Source organism: Colius striatus, chromosome 1 (assembly GCF_028858725.1).
Source record: "Colius striatus isolate bColStr4 chromosome 1, bColStr4.1.hap1, whole genome shotgun sequence".
NCBI lineage: Eukaryota > Metazoa > Chordata > Aves > Coliiformes > Coliidae > Colius > Colius striatus.
The window spans coordinates 124,863,996-124,878,964 of record NC_084759.1 but is presented as its reverse complement, the minus strand read 5'-3'; the positions used below and the strand labels follow the sequence as shown (position 1 = coordinate 124,878,964).

The following is a 14,969-nucleotide window of genomic DNA, read 5'->3' as shown; positions in this document are numbered from 1 at the left end:
GACCAAATTCCCCCAAGTCAATGATTTTTTTTTTTAAACCAAAAAAAGTAGAACCCATACAAATAGGGAAAACTCCTGAATTCAGCTCTCCACTCCACAAAAAAAAGAGGAGGCGGGAAACAAACAGGCCAAATATTGAGCATTATTTACATTGTTAGGGTAGCAAAACAAAAGAAGAAAATATAGGCAGGGAGAAGAAATAAATAGGAGGAGCAAAGTTACTCTCACCCCTGTTCCTCAAGCTATATTTGGCACCGAACAAATAGCAGCAATGGGAAAGGTGCAGTATTTTTGTTAAGCAATGACTGGAGTACAGACCTTTCCCACTATTAACCACTTTGTTAGGAACACTTACCCAGCCATATAAAAAGGTTAAAAAAAAGCAAAAATTGACAACACCAATGTAAATCAGATATCTGTGATCTTATAGCTGTACACACTGTTCCTGGATCTGCTGGCTGCTCTCTGGATCTCTCCATACTGCTGGCAAGTGAAAAGACAGAAATATACAGCAGTAGCACCAAGACAGACATGTTTTGGAGCCTCCTGCAAGAGTCAGCTTTTTATGACTTCCTCCTCAGTGGAAAATGTCCTTTCCACTGGCATGCAGTGCTCAATATCAAAAGGACATACCACTCTTGCCAGCTCCTGGGAAGGTAGAAATGTCAAAGAGAGAAACAAATAAAGATTAAAAAGACAGCAAAGCATAAATATCTGACAGCAGGGTTAGACTCATATCTGCATCCATTCTTCAATGCCACAGCAGAGCCCAGTCTGAATCCATCCAGCTTACAATTTCATATCAAGGTGCTATTGAGGATCTGGTTACACAGTGAATCTTTCATCTCAGTAGAGTCTGTATTGAATACAGCCTTATCCTCTGTATCAGCCACAATCACTAGTGCAATACTCTATTTTCGTAAAGCTGTTATCTTCATTTTAATTCAGTTTATATTCATATATTCTATCAAAGAGAACCACGTCCAAAGAGCAACATCCATTCTGCAAAGTGGGATTCTAGCCACATAGCCACTCCCTATAACAAGCCTGTCCCATCAGCCACATCTCCAGTACCAGAAGAGCTTGTATCCACAGCCAAGATTTTGTATTAAAAAGATTTAGAAATGATTTACCAATCCAGATCTCTCCAAACACCTCACATGTTGCTCAGAGCAATGAAAATAAAAAAATGTGTGTCCAAGGTGGAGGGGAAGAAGAGGTCTTCTTGTGTCAATCCCTTTGAGATATTTCTCTTGTTTAAAAAAAAATAATTACATGTCAGGAATGGAAGGTGTGTCTGCTCAGAAGTATGGGGAGCTGGAGAGAAAAATCCCTGTAACTTCATTCCTCGCCACCCCTCTCTGTGTTCAGTAGTTATGAGAACTTCATAGAAAGTGTCAGTTGTTTGTTTCTCCCTCTTCCTCATCAAAGGACTGCACCCCAGAGGAGGTGACATCTGAGACTTTGCGGCTCAGTGCTGCATGTTCCATCTCCTCTCGAGGAGACAGTGATTCCAGGTCCCGGCACACTGCATCATCCTCCTCTGGAGAGGGCTTCTTGTTTAGAAGAGGAGCCTTCTCTAGTTGTGGGTTCCCTTCATCCTCAATGTGGTCCTCCATGTATGTGCTAGACTCGGCCCCACTCCCACCTTGAGCAGTCTGAAGGGGCCACACATGGACCATTCCTGTGCTCTGGATGAAGTTCTGCTCTTGCCGCTGTTGCTGCAGCTGTTGCTGCTGGAGAAGGCTGCTCTGAATCAAAATGCTTTCCTGAAGGTTTGTCTGGGACTCATCAAAATTCTGGCCCAAGTAGGAGCCAGTTGCTGGGGAAGCAATGAGGGATTGCTCACTGGTCTCCCAGGCATCAGATGAACCTAAGCAATACATGCCTTGTGAGACGTAGGAGTGAGGCCAGCTATCATACTGCGTCTGGGCCATATGCTCTGCAAGTAAAGGAGGGAAACAATACATAGTTAGATACTCTCTCTAGCCAAACTGGCTCATTCAGATAACGCATGTGTCTGTGCATGACACTGTACTGTACAGAGTAGATAAATCCTTTAGAGGGGAGGAGGGTGAAGAGAAAAGGCAGTTCCAGGCAGCAGGCAAATGACCTTGATTATACCCACAACTGACTGCAAGAGCTGGTAGCTTTCCACAGTTGTGCCCAAAAAGGGCAAAGGAACGGGTCCCTCGTCTCAGAGGGAAAGAGAGAAACATGACAACAAGAGCAGGAAAGGGTTGTTTCAAGATTAGCAACAGGCACTGGAGCTCACCTTGGCTCTCCATTAGCTCCTGATAATTCTCAGAGTAGTTGCCTGCTGGGTTCTCCTGATTTGAGTTCACACTCACATCCTCACCATCCATGGAGGACCAAGCCATGAGAGTTGCCTCAGAAATAGCAAATTGCTCCATCACTCCTGTGCCAAAGGAGACAGGGAGGGGAGACAGGGATGTGTGAAAGTCTCCATTTCTCACCACCCTTTTTATCCTCGTCTCTTGGTCACACTGTCCCACTCTTGTCCTACCCATCACCCACAATTGTCCTCCACCCTCTTCACTTTGCATTCCATTGGCAATACTCCAACCACAGTCTCTCTCTCCTTCCACCATCTGAACCACCCACAGGCCTTCCTGAGTGTGCTTTTCAAGTTCATGCAGTGTGGTCTCTCAGAGATTCTTCTACAAGACACCCCAACCAATCCAATCCACACGGCAAAAAGTTAGCGCTACCTGCAAGGAACCGGGCCTCCTTTTCACCATCGCTCAGGTCTGAGTAGGCATCGGCGTCTTTGCGCGCTGTCTCATGCGTGTGCTGCTGCTGCTGGCTGTTACCTTTGCCCCAGCCTTGCCATTCAATCATGTGTGCCACACGGCCTTGGCCCATAGCCGTTGGCTTTGTGACATGGTCCTTCATGCTGCGAGATATCCCTAAGGGACCAGACATTGGAAAACAACGAGGGGCTATTACACAGCTCCAGGGTTGTCTGCCATGATGTTTACTTCTCTTGGAAGCACATCTTCTCCCCTCCTCTCCTGACAGGGTTCAGGCCTAGGATTGTCTGTCTCCCATCTTTCACTGTATCACTCTCCAGGAAAGTTTCCCCATCTTTCCTTGGACTATCTCTCAGAAGGGGGGAAAAGGGAAGTCCCAAATACGAAAAACCATTTCCTTCCTTGCCTAGAATCCATTTTAGGACAGAGTTGGGCATGAAGGATGAAGCCTAGAAATGAACAAACTAAGAAACGGAAAATAGGATTAAACCCAAAGCTGTTTAAGGGGAAGCATCTGAAGATATCTGAGCTGGGGTGCACTGTGAGAAGCCAACAGGAGTATGATAAATCTGTTCTTTGAAAGGGAAACAATTTAAATATTTCTGTATCTATAATCACAGTGGTAGAGACTCCTCTGATGTCTCGAAAAGGCAAGAGTCAGAAAAGAGCAGCTGGGAGAGTAACAGAGAGATATGGGAAGAGGCACAAAGGCCTGTGAAGAGAAGCCACCAAGGATAAACCCAAATTTTGAGGACCTCACCAGAGAAAGATGATTTAGCCAAAGCCCCAATCCCATAAGCATTGGAGTTGCGTTTCAGCTTGGGGAGGATGGAGGTCGTATCTTCCATGGAGAGCTGAAAAGAGAAATTATATGCAGGAAGGAGAAAAGAATGAAGGAGAATGAATGGGAAGGGAAGGGAAGGGAAGGGAAGGGAAGGGAAGGGAAGGGAAGGAAATTCATCAGACAGCTTTGATACCAAAGAAGGTCTATGGAATTACACTGAGAAGGAGCTGCATTATGAAAGAGCTCCATGGATTTAGAATGGGTTGGAAAATGGCAAACCACAAGTAAGGAAACTACTATCTTTAAGAAAATATGAGTTTGTCTACCTTGTTTTCAGCTAGATAGAGATGCGACAATGAAAAAAATGACAAACTTCTTCACGACAGTCACTGCATGCACCATTATTTTCCCACATAATTTGTTTTTCTAACTGAGTCTAGACAAAAGATCTCGTGCCACAAGCGCCACAATGAAACGAATGTCAGTAGAGCAAGTGTTAGTTAAAAATACGTCCCCTTGATATTTAGTGTCCCAAGTGCTCTCAAACCACAGAGAACCAGAAAATAACAAGTCATTAAAAGTTTTGAAAGTAACTGGAATTTGAAAATGCTTATACTACCAAACATTGAACTTCTAATTCTGCGTTTCCAAGCGTACGCTTTTTAGCCTCCTGAGCACAAAAAAAACAGTTTGACAACACTAATATGTGTTATTCCCTTTTCAGGATCCTGGTTTTGCATTAGTGAAAAAGAAGAAAAGCCCACATATTTTTTCATGGCATGAGTATTAAGAGCAAAGGGAATATGTGTTATTAACATGTCTCCCTGTTTCTTCTTCATTTTGTTAACTGGAGTTAACTGGTATTGACCAGCTCCCCTAGTGACATTAAGAATTTTTTTTAGCTCTGTATGCAACTGAAAATGAGGGATACACTTCTCCCATACTTCTAGACAAGATCAAATGATGTTTTAATCAAATACTACAGATTTTTTTTTAACACGCTGTAAAAAAATGTAAAAGATATAAAAAACATCTCTTTTATCTAGCAGTGCCCATAAATCTCAAAAATAAAACATATTGAATTGACCCACATCTGTCCCAAAATTTACAAAGGCAATTTAATAGCCACCTGCATATCTAGATGCCTGCCAGACAGCAAAAGACCCAGAGGGAAATGGGATTTCTTCACGATACTCTGAATTGCAGATAATTCTCAGAATTTCAGTGGTACCAGAGACTTTCAGGCATGTCTCAATTCTGATCTCCACGGTACCAAAAGCAAAAAAATCCTGGTCTTTCCACGACTAGAAATTTGAATAGTGGTGTGACACATACTCACATTGATCCCATCCCAGGAGAAATCTGTCCGTGTTTGCTAAGAAAAGTAAAGAAGGACATTGTGTTAGCATAGCAAACAAGTTGCAAAAAGCCATACATCTCTCTAGTAGTTTGCCATAACCAACAGCCACTACTTTATACGACATATTTAAAAAACTTGTGTCTTTGAAGCTGATTTCACTCCCTGTTGCCGATTATGGTGTCTGTAGGTACCGTTGTGTTTGAAGGTACAATAGTGAATGGGACAATATGAAGAGTAAGAGAGAGAAAAACAACTTTTTGTAAGTCTCCACTTCTAACATCTGTTTACTCCCTGCTAATGCCTAGCAGCCCTGGGAGTTGCCTCACTTTGTGCTAATGCAAGGAGGAGCTACACTACTTATGTATTTTGAGTATAATACAGCAACACACAGAATTATTTTCTGCTGAAATTATTTTCTTATGTAGTCTTTCAGTTTATCCATTCTGAACCACTTTCCCATTGCATACCAGCCATTGAAGTACAAATTCCTTAGTCTGTGAGGACTCACATCTCAACAGCTTGGGTTTGGGGATGTGGATGCTCAGGAAAATTTAGATTAATTAGCTACAGCTATGGTATCCATCCACAGAAATAATAATGTTCACTGATATATAGTTTATATTCATTGACTTTCAGATCTGCATTAAACTGAATTTTCCATATGAGGTTAGGCCACAATTTCTGCCAAGATTCCATGAAATGCTGTTTCTTGAAATTACATTCCAAGCCAGCAAGGTGCAATAAGAGAATTTAAAAACCTACACATTAGCATTTTGTAAGGTTTTTCAAACTTTTTCTTATTAGTGAACATTATTTGTGATTCCTCAAACATTATGTATTTAAAAATAGCTTTGATCTTTTTATTAATCATAACGACATACCCTGAACCTTATGGAGATGACAACTCAGGTACCTAAGATTGCAGAGGCTGCAATAATTCAGAACAGCAGATGAACCAGACCTTGAGATACCGCATGGCAAATCAATCTGCAGTGAGTTACTAGTCTCTAAGAACTAAAATGGTGATGAACGTGTTTCTTCTAAACATTTTATGGCTGTGGTGCAGAAACCGGGACAGACACAGAGCTGGACATTTCAATTAATCCATTATTCAAGGAATGCAGATCTACAGGCTTGTCAGAACTGCCATAGTTTTTTTCATGTTCTGTTCCACTCCGGTCACGAGTGGATAAAAGCATTTTCATTTGCAAATTTTCACTCACTATGTATATGATGAAGAGAGTGACTCAACTCCATTTCAATGCAAGCCAAACTGCATAGACAAGAAAGTTTGGTCCTCTGGTGCAATCTGGCATTCTGGTCCTCTCTGAATGATGCCTCAGTGATGTACAATACCCATTTCTGAACTGTGACTAAAACTTTCTGATTTCCCTGGGTAAATGGGTCTGGGACAGGCACTCACCTCAGTGGAAGGTCGATGGAAGCTGCTGCCATGCAGTGAACTGGTGCTGTCCATATTGATTTGGTCCACATCTTTCAGTCCCTTCCAGTCTACTGCAATCACCTCATTTCCTGTGGGAACACACCTAGTCAGGCTTCTGAATGCCACTACAATTTGTTCCAGCAATCTTAATACATCTCAACTCAGCATAATGGAGAATTTGTGAGTTTAAGGCCACAAAAGTCTTAAATCAGACCTTCTGATTTTAATAGGACCACCTGTACATCATTGACTATTACATTTCACACATTTATCTCAATATGAAGACCAGTCATTTGTGTTTTTCTCAAGCACAACGTACGCTTGGCTAAAGCATAGATCCCCAGAAAAAAATACATCTAGTCATAATATGTAACTGAGGAAGAATTGATATTTTTTTATATCCTGTTCTAATATTAAACCACCATCATTTAAAAATGCATTTCTCCTTTAAAATGTGAATTGGTCTGACATTAACTCAGACCTGCTGGTGTCCTTGCTTTGCCATTCTCAGCAAGATTAAAGACCTTTTTAACACTTGCCTTTACATTTCAGGAAAGTTATTCATACACTTGTTTTTCTTCTTGACAAATTAAACAGACTGAGATCTTTAGGTTTCTTACTGCAGAGCCTTTTTTTCCAGTCCCCTTAATAAATCCGTGTCTCTTTAAAAGATATCTCAAATTTTTCAGTTCTCTGAAATGTGGACATGAGAAGAATACACAGTAACGTATGTAAAACTAAAAATAGCAACTTGCTGCTCCTCTTCACTGTGCCACAACGGATTCTTTTATTCAGCTGTTTGTTCACTCAGATTGCTATAGACTTTTCACAGCTTTCTGGGCTTGTCACTCATCTAAACGTAGAGTCCGTGATGTTTGATTTTAGATGCATTTTAATATAACTTAAAGGACCAAGTAAAATTAAATATCAATAACATAAAATAGAAATAATAAAATTGAATGAAGACAAAAATAAGATTATTAGACAGGATTAAATGGCAATCAAAGTGAAACTCAATGCAAAGTAGCACACTTCAGATAGTCAAGTAATCAGGACTGCTCTGTGTGACTGCTCCATCCAGTTAGTGATTTAATGTGTCTTCAGATGTTGCACCATCCTCAAACTCTGTTCAAAGTTCTTTGCTCTCATTACAAAGAGGAATCACTATTTAAATCTGAGCCTTTTGTAACCTGACAAGAAATACAGCTCCCAAAATGATCATATCTTCCTGGGATCAATTTAGTAATATCTAGCATGCATGAAAAATATGCCTTCTGGACCTTGCTCGTCTATGTCCTCCATCATTAATGCCTCATACTTATTTGTAATTGGCACACTGGAAGGAGGGTTATGAAGGGGAGCCCTTTACCCACATAAAGACCAATATTTAGAGTAAACAGTTCAATTATTCTTTTCCATTCTTTTCCCCAAACAACCAAGAAAACAACAAATGTAATTGCAGTAATCAGTCTTTAAATTGTTCTTTAAATATCAATTTTCATGATACTTGTGGGAGTGTAGTATCTTTGTCAAATACAACATCATCATGTCCCATCAAACGTGGCTGAAATAAAAGCAGATACTGGGAAGAACTGACAGATGGATGGCTGGATGGCATAATCATAGAAACCCTTCCTTCCCTGCACGTTTTACAGGCCATTTAAAGCTAGCCAAAAGGTCAACATCAAGGAAAGGTGAACTGCCCCTGAGATGGCAACATTCAAATTCTCCCAGGTAAAGCTAGAAATCGATCAACCTGAGTAATTCACATAGCTGTGTAAGTATTCTAGTTTGCAATGTATGAGTAAACAGAAATTAGTTAGCTCCTGCTTGTACCTCCCAACAGAATCACTTGTGGAAGATGAACAGAAAAAAAAATCTGTTTTCATGGATGGGAAGGGGCTGAAATATTCTGGTCTCCATGTGGTGGTGCAGACCCACCTCCCCAACCATGTTGCTATGCTGGAGTCAGCCAACATCAGGTTCTTGTATTAATCACCCATGTGATGATTTGAGACACTGTCATACTTTCACCCCAGCTACCAGAGCAGAATCAAGACGAACTTGTATTATATTGTCCAGTTACAAGTACAGTGAGTTAGAACAATTAGGCACTCCCTAACTGTATCTGAACTCCTATTGTCTGTATAGCATACCACTGACTCCAAATGTCTGCCCATTCTGAGAGAGGTATGAGTTACCTGACAAGCACTGTGGCAAAAAAAAAAAGAAGAATTTCTGACTGAAGTCAATCATCTTGTGACCCTATAAATAGTAGTCCTAAAATGAAGACCTTTGAGTTCTCTGAGAACGCAGCAGCCTGTTCCTCTGATTCTCCCTTTCAGCTGGGACACCTCTCAGAGTAAGGGATCTCCATGGGTTCCAAACCATCCACCCATATAATGCTGACAAAGGGCTAACCATTGTCTGCTGACAAATGCTAATGGTGGAAAACAGTGAGTAATTGACTGCAACTGAGTTTTGTGCAGATTCAGATTGAGAGTTAAGGTTATTTGATTTTACAATTGGCCAAAGTAGAGAAACTTGGGTTAACTTCTATACCTGTGTGCATATGTGCATGTGCAACTTGATTTAGAGCTTTATTATAAGTTTTGTGCAAACTTTATTATCAAATTACTGTGTTGATTATAGCAAATATTATTTAATCACTCTGACAATTAACTGATTCTCAAGTATTGTTAAAAGATTCTCTTCATTCTCTGTATTAATCCCATTAGACGTAAATCCCATTGAGACTAGTTTGAGACTAGGTTTGGACCCAGCCTCACCAAGGCTCGTCTCAGAAGTAGCAGAGAAAGCAAAAGCGTGCATTCTAAACCTCATGACTCAAAGGGAAAGTCTTCTTTAATCTTTTCCTTTGTTTCCAGTCTCTGTACAAAGTACTTCATATCAACCCCAATACAATTTCCCCTTCTATATTTCTCCCCAGGAATAAGTAGTAGGGTGAACCTCATCACTGAACTCTGTTATCTCGTCTTTTAAAAACCACATTAAAATTGTTTCTGGTAATACCTTTGACAGTGTTTTCTTTAAATGATTAAACACCTATACCACTCATCCATGACACTTCACAGAACAGATGTCTTCGAAATTTTTTATCACAAATCAAAACATCTACAGCTCTAAGATATCTGTAAGAATGGGAATCAGACGGGCAGTTCTCAGGATCTTTACTTTGGATTTAGGTAATATAAATCCTTTCCCAGACTATTCTACCTCTTTCAGCAGGTAGGTCCCTTTTTAGAGCTGTTTAGGAAATAGAGTTAATGAATAAAGCTCCAACCAACATTTTTCTTCTCCACTAGAGACACTTTCAAAACAATACTAAAGGCTACTGCATACCACATCCTTGCAACTAAAAGGAGATGACCAGGGAGCCTAATGTTAAGGCACTGGCAGTTCTGTTCTGAGAAGCAGTCATGTCATTTAAGCTAAGGAGGTACTACAAAATGAAACATGTCCAATAGACACAATTTAAAAAAAAAAACCTCAAAGCTCTGTCTCATTTACAGAACAAGCACCAGCCAGTACGAACAGCGGTTTATCTCATTCTTCACTGCTTCTCTGAAGTGCAGAGAATGTGTCCCCAGGGGCCTCATTCAGCACAGCAAGTATGAAATGTCAATATGAACCAAGGTAACAGCCCTTTTTTGCTGGCCTATACCCAACATTACAGAAGTAATATGGAACAGATGATTTCATATGTTGTTCTCTCTATGTGTTTAAATTTTAATCTCTGCAGCCAGCATGTCACATGGGCACTGTCCTGGAGCATAAAAACACCATTACTTGTGACATCTATGACCCACAGTTTCATCCGTAGCAGTGGGGAAGAACCTGGTGAGGTCTCATCTCGAGTCTTGTGTCCAGCTCAGCTCCCCAGCTCAAGAGGGACAGAGAACTTCTGGAAAGAGTCCAGAGCAGGGCCACCAAGATGATCAGGGGACTGGAGCATCCTCCTTGTGAGGAAAGGCTGCGGGAACTGGGGCTGTTTAGTCTGGTGAAGAGGAGACTGAGGAGACATCTCATTAATATTTACAAGTATATAAACGGTGGGTACCAGGAGGTTAGGGCAGCCCTTTTTCTATTGTATCTAGCAACAGGACAAGGGGTAATGGGATGAAGCTGGAACACAAAAAGTTCCATTTAAACATAAGAAAAAACTATTTCACTGTTCAGGTGAGGGAGCCCTGGCACAGGCTGCCCAGGGAGGGTGTGGAGTCTCCTTCTCTGGAGGTTTTCAAGACCCGCGTTCCTGTGCGACCTGATCTAGGTGGACCTGATTCTGCAGGGGGGTTGGACTAGATGATCTCTAAAGGTCCCTTCCAACCCCTACCATTCTATGATTCTACAAAATACTCCTCAGGAGATGACCAGCAGATCACAATGCCTCTTTCTCATCTCAGAGACTCTTGGTCCCTCTCTGTGGCAGTCACTACCAAGTTGATGTCAACAGGTCAAGGCAAGACCCCACTGCTGCACCTAGATTCAAGTCCAGAGCATAAAACGGTATGATCTAAGATCACAAAAAGACAGTCTGACATTAGCTGTCTTCCTCCTGGTCCCTCAATCAGGAGAAAGTGTTTAAGAGAACGGGTAGTGGTTATTTTACAGGGACTCTGAAGGCACTCAGCTCCTGCTTCATGGGGCTTCTCCAGCAGCTGTACACTGCAGAGTGCTTGTTCAAGCTCAATGGGGTCGTCTTGGCTTGAGAAAGGGTGAGTCAGGGCTGCTCTATTCCAGCCATTGCCAGTCCATCACCATAGAATCCTTCATATTTTCTGTTAGTACATGATGGGCTTGCTGCTTACAGAACTAAAGTTGTGTATAGTCATGTGAGTTTAATCCCGTTGACATGCCCCTTCACATTCTGGTATCCAGGAGACCTGGCACACATAGGCCAACCAAGTCGTATATATAGCACCTTCCTCTGGCCAAGTCAAATTGTTAAGAGATCTTGCCACATGTTTGGAAACAGATGTAAACAGGCAGCTAGCAACCTCCCAGCTGCACTCCACACCAGTAAGGCACGTGCCTCTTGCTCTGAACCAACTTCTGTGCTACCAGCCACTTTGTGGCTACTAGCTGGGCTAAAAGGGAATTTGGGGTGTCTGAATAGCTGCAGACAGGGTCAGAAATCATGCAGCAGGGAAGGTTCTGGTCATCCTCAACTAATGAGTGCTGATCATGCTTCAATACTGTGCCAACACCCTGTGCCTTATCCCTGCAATGCTGACCAGACTCCAAGAGAAAGTACTTGACTTCCAAATGGTCTTTATGGTTCAGACAGTCCAGCCTGAATTGTGGTGGTATGTGTCTTCCCCCACCATTTCCAAGTTGATTCTTGCAAGACCTTCTTGAACTACGGGTGCTCTACAAGGTCCTCCTCAAAATCTGGAAGCTCTCTGAAGCAATGAAGTCCCTCATGATCACCAGCAAGGGGGAATCTTCCCCCAGATGAGCCCTAGTTGAAAAAAACTCCCCTCCAATTGCAGGAAGGATATCCCTGCAGCATCACTAAAGCTGAGGACCACTGAGTCTATGGCCCATGAGTCTGGGACAACTCCACATTGCCTGTCTGGTGTACAGTTTAAAACATATATCACCATCTGCTATCTCAGGAGGGCAGTCCCCTCAAACCTTTAGGTCCACAGAGATGCCTTGACCTCTGACTCCCTGTTCAACTCACACGCCACTTAAGTAAGCTTTGAACAACCAGATAACCTCCCTTGAGAACACCTCTACACATTCATGCATCAAGTGTTCAACTTCCTCCCCCTTACACCAAATCATGATACAAGGTTGTAGAATCACCTATTGTCAGGAGAGAAGAAGGAACCCTGGTGGCCAATTTCTACGCTGAGTTAATTCCATGTGCTACTGGGAAAACTGGCTTAAAAAAATCCTCCATCAAGCAGAAGGTACAACTTTGTTCACAGGACTCTCCTCTTACACAAGGAGAGGAAGACTGGCACCTCTGTACATCAAGCATGCCAGTCCTCTGACACCTCTGGAACTTATTGAGATTCTGGCTGCACTTCTCACATCTTCACTTGCACAGTTCCCGTCCCAAGACCTACTAAATTCTGGGCTCTCTTTATCAACTTGTCCTTTTCTCACTAAGGTGGCTATCTCCAGCTGCAGGAGGAGGAAAATCCAAGATCCTAGCAACTAGCAGAGCTATTTCTGTTTTCTTGTTCCAGGCAGGGCATCACTAAGCAGCATCTACCAATCCCTGGATACCATGGAAATCCAGGGGTGCTCTGCCCACTGTTCCTATCTGGTTCCTCATTTTCCTGGTTTTAGCCTGTTAGTCTTTACTCTCTTCTCTTATTACTTCCCCCTCCTCCACTCTCCCACTCCACCTCTGTGCCTGTCTTTCCCTGATTTCTTTACCCTCCTCTTTCAGGGTGTGGTGGGAAAGTAAGTATTTAGTATTAAGCAGGAGTGTGTATGAAATAGTATAAGAACAGAGGAAACAGTAGTGATATTTTCCCAGCATCCTTGTCCAAGCCTGCTACAATTTACATGTCAAGTACATTCTGAAGCAGAGATGTTGCCTCTGTATTTAGTGATCTTTAAAGGAGTTTTCTTCTATTCAACTGTTCACTTTTTAAACCAAAGAAAAAACTTTAAGTACCCACAATATCCTATGTCAAGGAGTTGCACAATTTAACTTTGCATTATATGAAGCACTAGCCTTTGGTTTTTGAAAGTTGCCATTTGACAAGTTTCATTTCACATCTACATTTTGTTTTAACATAAAGATATACTCTTCTGTTTTCATTTTCTTTAATCTGCCCATATCATAGAGAAAATTCATTATTTTAGATATCCATTGCAGCTTTCCCTCTTTTCCACACCTGAGAAATCCTTATCTATTTAAATGGCTCCCCACATATAAGCCATACCATACCTTTGATTGACTTTGTTGCCCTTTTCTGCATCTTTATCAGTTCAAATATGTCCTTTGGTGAGGCTGTCGGCATCCACATCATCTGTTTTGTTTCTGGTTTTGTTTTGTTTCAAAGAAGTAGTTCTTGCTGCTAACTCTTTGATCCTTTGAGCACTGTGTCTTGTTGAGAGGTGGCGTGGCTGGGAATGTGAGATGGCAACAGGTAGGTGCTCAATCTCATGTCTCACTGGAAAGTCTGGAAGAGACTTTGCAGTCTTAAACCTCTTCCATCTTTAATGGCAATAAAGGTGATGAAAGGGGTCCCAGAGTGAGAAGCAAGGAGGAATGCACTGCCTGTGTTTTAAAAAGCCAGTAGTAAATGGAAAAAAGGGGGTTGGACTAGATGATCTCTAAAGGTCTCTTCCAACCCCTACCATTCTATGATTCTTTCTCAAATGGGAGTAAACAATCAAGGACAACACATTATATCCAAAATAGAGTATAGTATGGATTTATGCATAGTGTAATGCTGCTTCTCATTTATTCTCTATTCTTTTCCTAATTACTAGGAAATGATGAGCATTTTTACTGGTACTGAGAATTAAGCTACTCATTATAACCCCAAGATCTCGTTCTTACATGGAAACAGTAAACTCAGAACCTCCATCATTGCTAATGCAACACTAGAATTCCTTTGCCTGTGTGCATCATTTTACATTTATCTATCTCAATTTTCACCCATGATTTTAACACCTAGTCATTCAATACTGTGAAATCCTTTTGCAAGTGTGTACATACAGCTTTTTGTTTGCTCCAAGTGATTACTGTCATTATTACACTTTGTAACCTCATTATTCGCCCCCTTTTTCATATCATTTATGGATACACACAAAGCTGAAAAATTATCCTTGTGAAAGCAGGCCATTTCATGCTAATCCTTGTTTCTCATCTTTACCCAGCTACTTAATAACTTCAGGAATTTCCATTTCATTCAACAGCAGATTCATGTCTTTACCAGTCTGGGTCAATGGCCTTTACAAATGTGCTTTGCAAGTCCAAGTACACTACAGCCACTGGATCTTCTTCGCCAATATGCTTGCTGACTCCTTCTAAGACTTTATAAGGTGTGATATCCCTTTACAACAGTAGTGTTAAGGAAGCATTAATGTATCTTTTCATCTGTGCATGCACTAATTCTGTTCTTTAAAGGTTATTAGCTTGCCTACTGGGCATATCTTGTTTACTAACCTATAGTTTTTGGAGATCTCAAAATCATTTTCAAAACTGGTATCACATTAGCTACCTTCCAATCTTCTTGTACTGAAGTAATTGGAAGACATTACAAATTGTAATCCAGAAGCTCAGCTCTTTCATTCTCAAACTTCTCCAAAAGTCTTGCATGAATACCATCAGATGACTCATTGCTCTTTTTGTATACCCGTTTCTACCACATTTACTGATTTGAAGTTGATCTTCTGATGCATCCCCAAAAAAGGAAGCTCCACAGGACAAAATTCCAGAACTTCCTTCACAAGGGCAGATACAAAATAGTTCATTGGTTTTCGGAGGTGGAGGATGGGGCAGGGGGCTACCATCTGAGATCTCAGTGTTGGGGTCTGTTCTGTTTAATTTCTTTATCGATGATCTAGATGAGTGGATCGAGTGCACTCTCAGTAAGTTTGTGGATGATA

At 41.4% G+C, this 14,969-nt stretch overlaps 1 protein-coding gene across 2 annotated transcripts; it reads right to left on the bottom strand.

Annotated features, from left to right (window-relative positions):
* Nucleotides 1–984: 984 nt before the first annotated feature.
* FAM131B (family with sequence similarity 131 member B) lies at nucleotides 985–6,421 on the bottom strand. 2 transcript variants are annotated; one of them, XM_010208644.2, is made up of 7 exons: nucleotides 6,342–6,421; nucleotides 4,898–4,933; nucleotides 3,535–3,628; nucleotides 2,733–2,930; nucleotides 2,276–2,419; nucleotides 1,766–1,942; nucleotides 985–1,672 (listed from the first exon to the last, which is right to left on the bottom strand). In XM_010208644.2, exons 1-7 carry the CDS (start codon nucleotides 6,393–6,395, stop codon nucleotides 1,398–1,400), a joined length of 978 nt encoding a protein of 325 aa, XP_010206946.1. In that variant the 5' UTR covers nucleotides 6,396–6,421; the 3' UTR covers nucleotides 985–1,397. The 2 variants fall into 2 exon arrangements, with proteins under 2 accessions (XP_010206946.1, XP_061844764.1); XM_061988780.1 differs by lacking the exon at nucleotides 4,898–4,933 and having other exon boundaries at nucleotides 6,342–6,410.
* Between the last annotated feature and the right edge of the window lie 8,548 nt (nucleotides 6,422–14,969).

What these genes read in the sequence shown, in the direction of transcription:
- FAM131B (XM_010208644.2), bottom strand. Translation starts at nt 6,395, where the DNA reads ATGGACAGCACCAGTTCACTGCATGGCAGCAGCTTCCATCGACCTTCC. An exon ending in TCCATCGACCTTCCACTGAG is followed by an intron (nt 4,934 to 6,341) that starts GTGAGTGCCTGT and finishes TACTTTTCTTAG; the next exon opens with CAAACACGGACAGATTTCTC. An exon ending in GGCTAAATCATCTTTCTCTG is followed by an intron (nt 2,931 to 3,534) that starts GTGAGGTCCTCA and finishes CTGGTCCCTTAG; the next exon opens with GGATATCTCGCAGCATGAAG.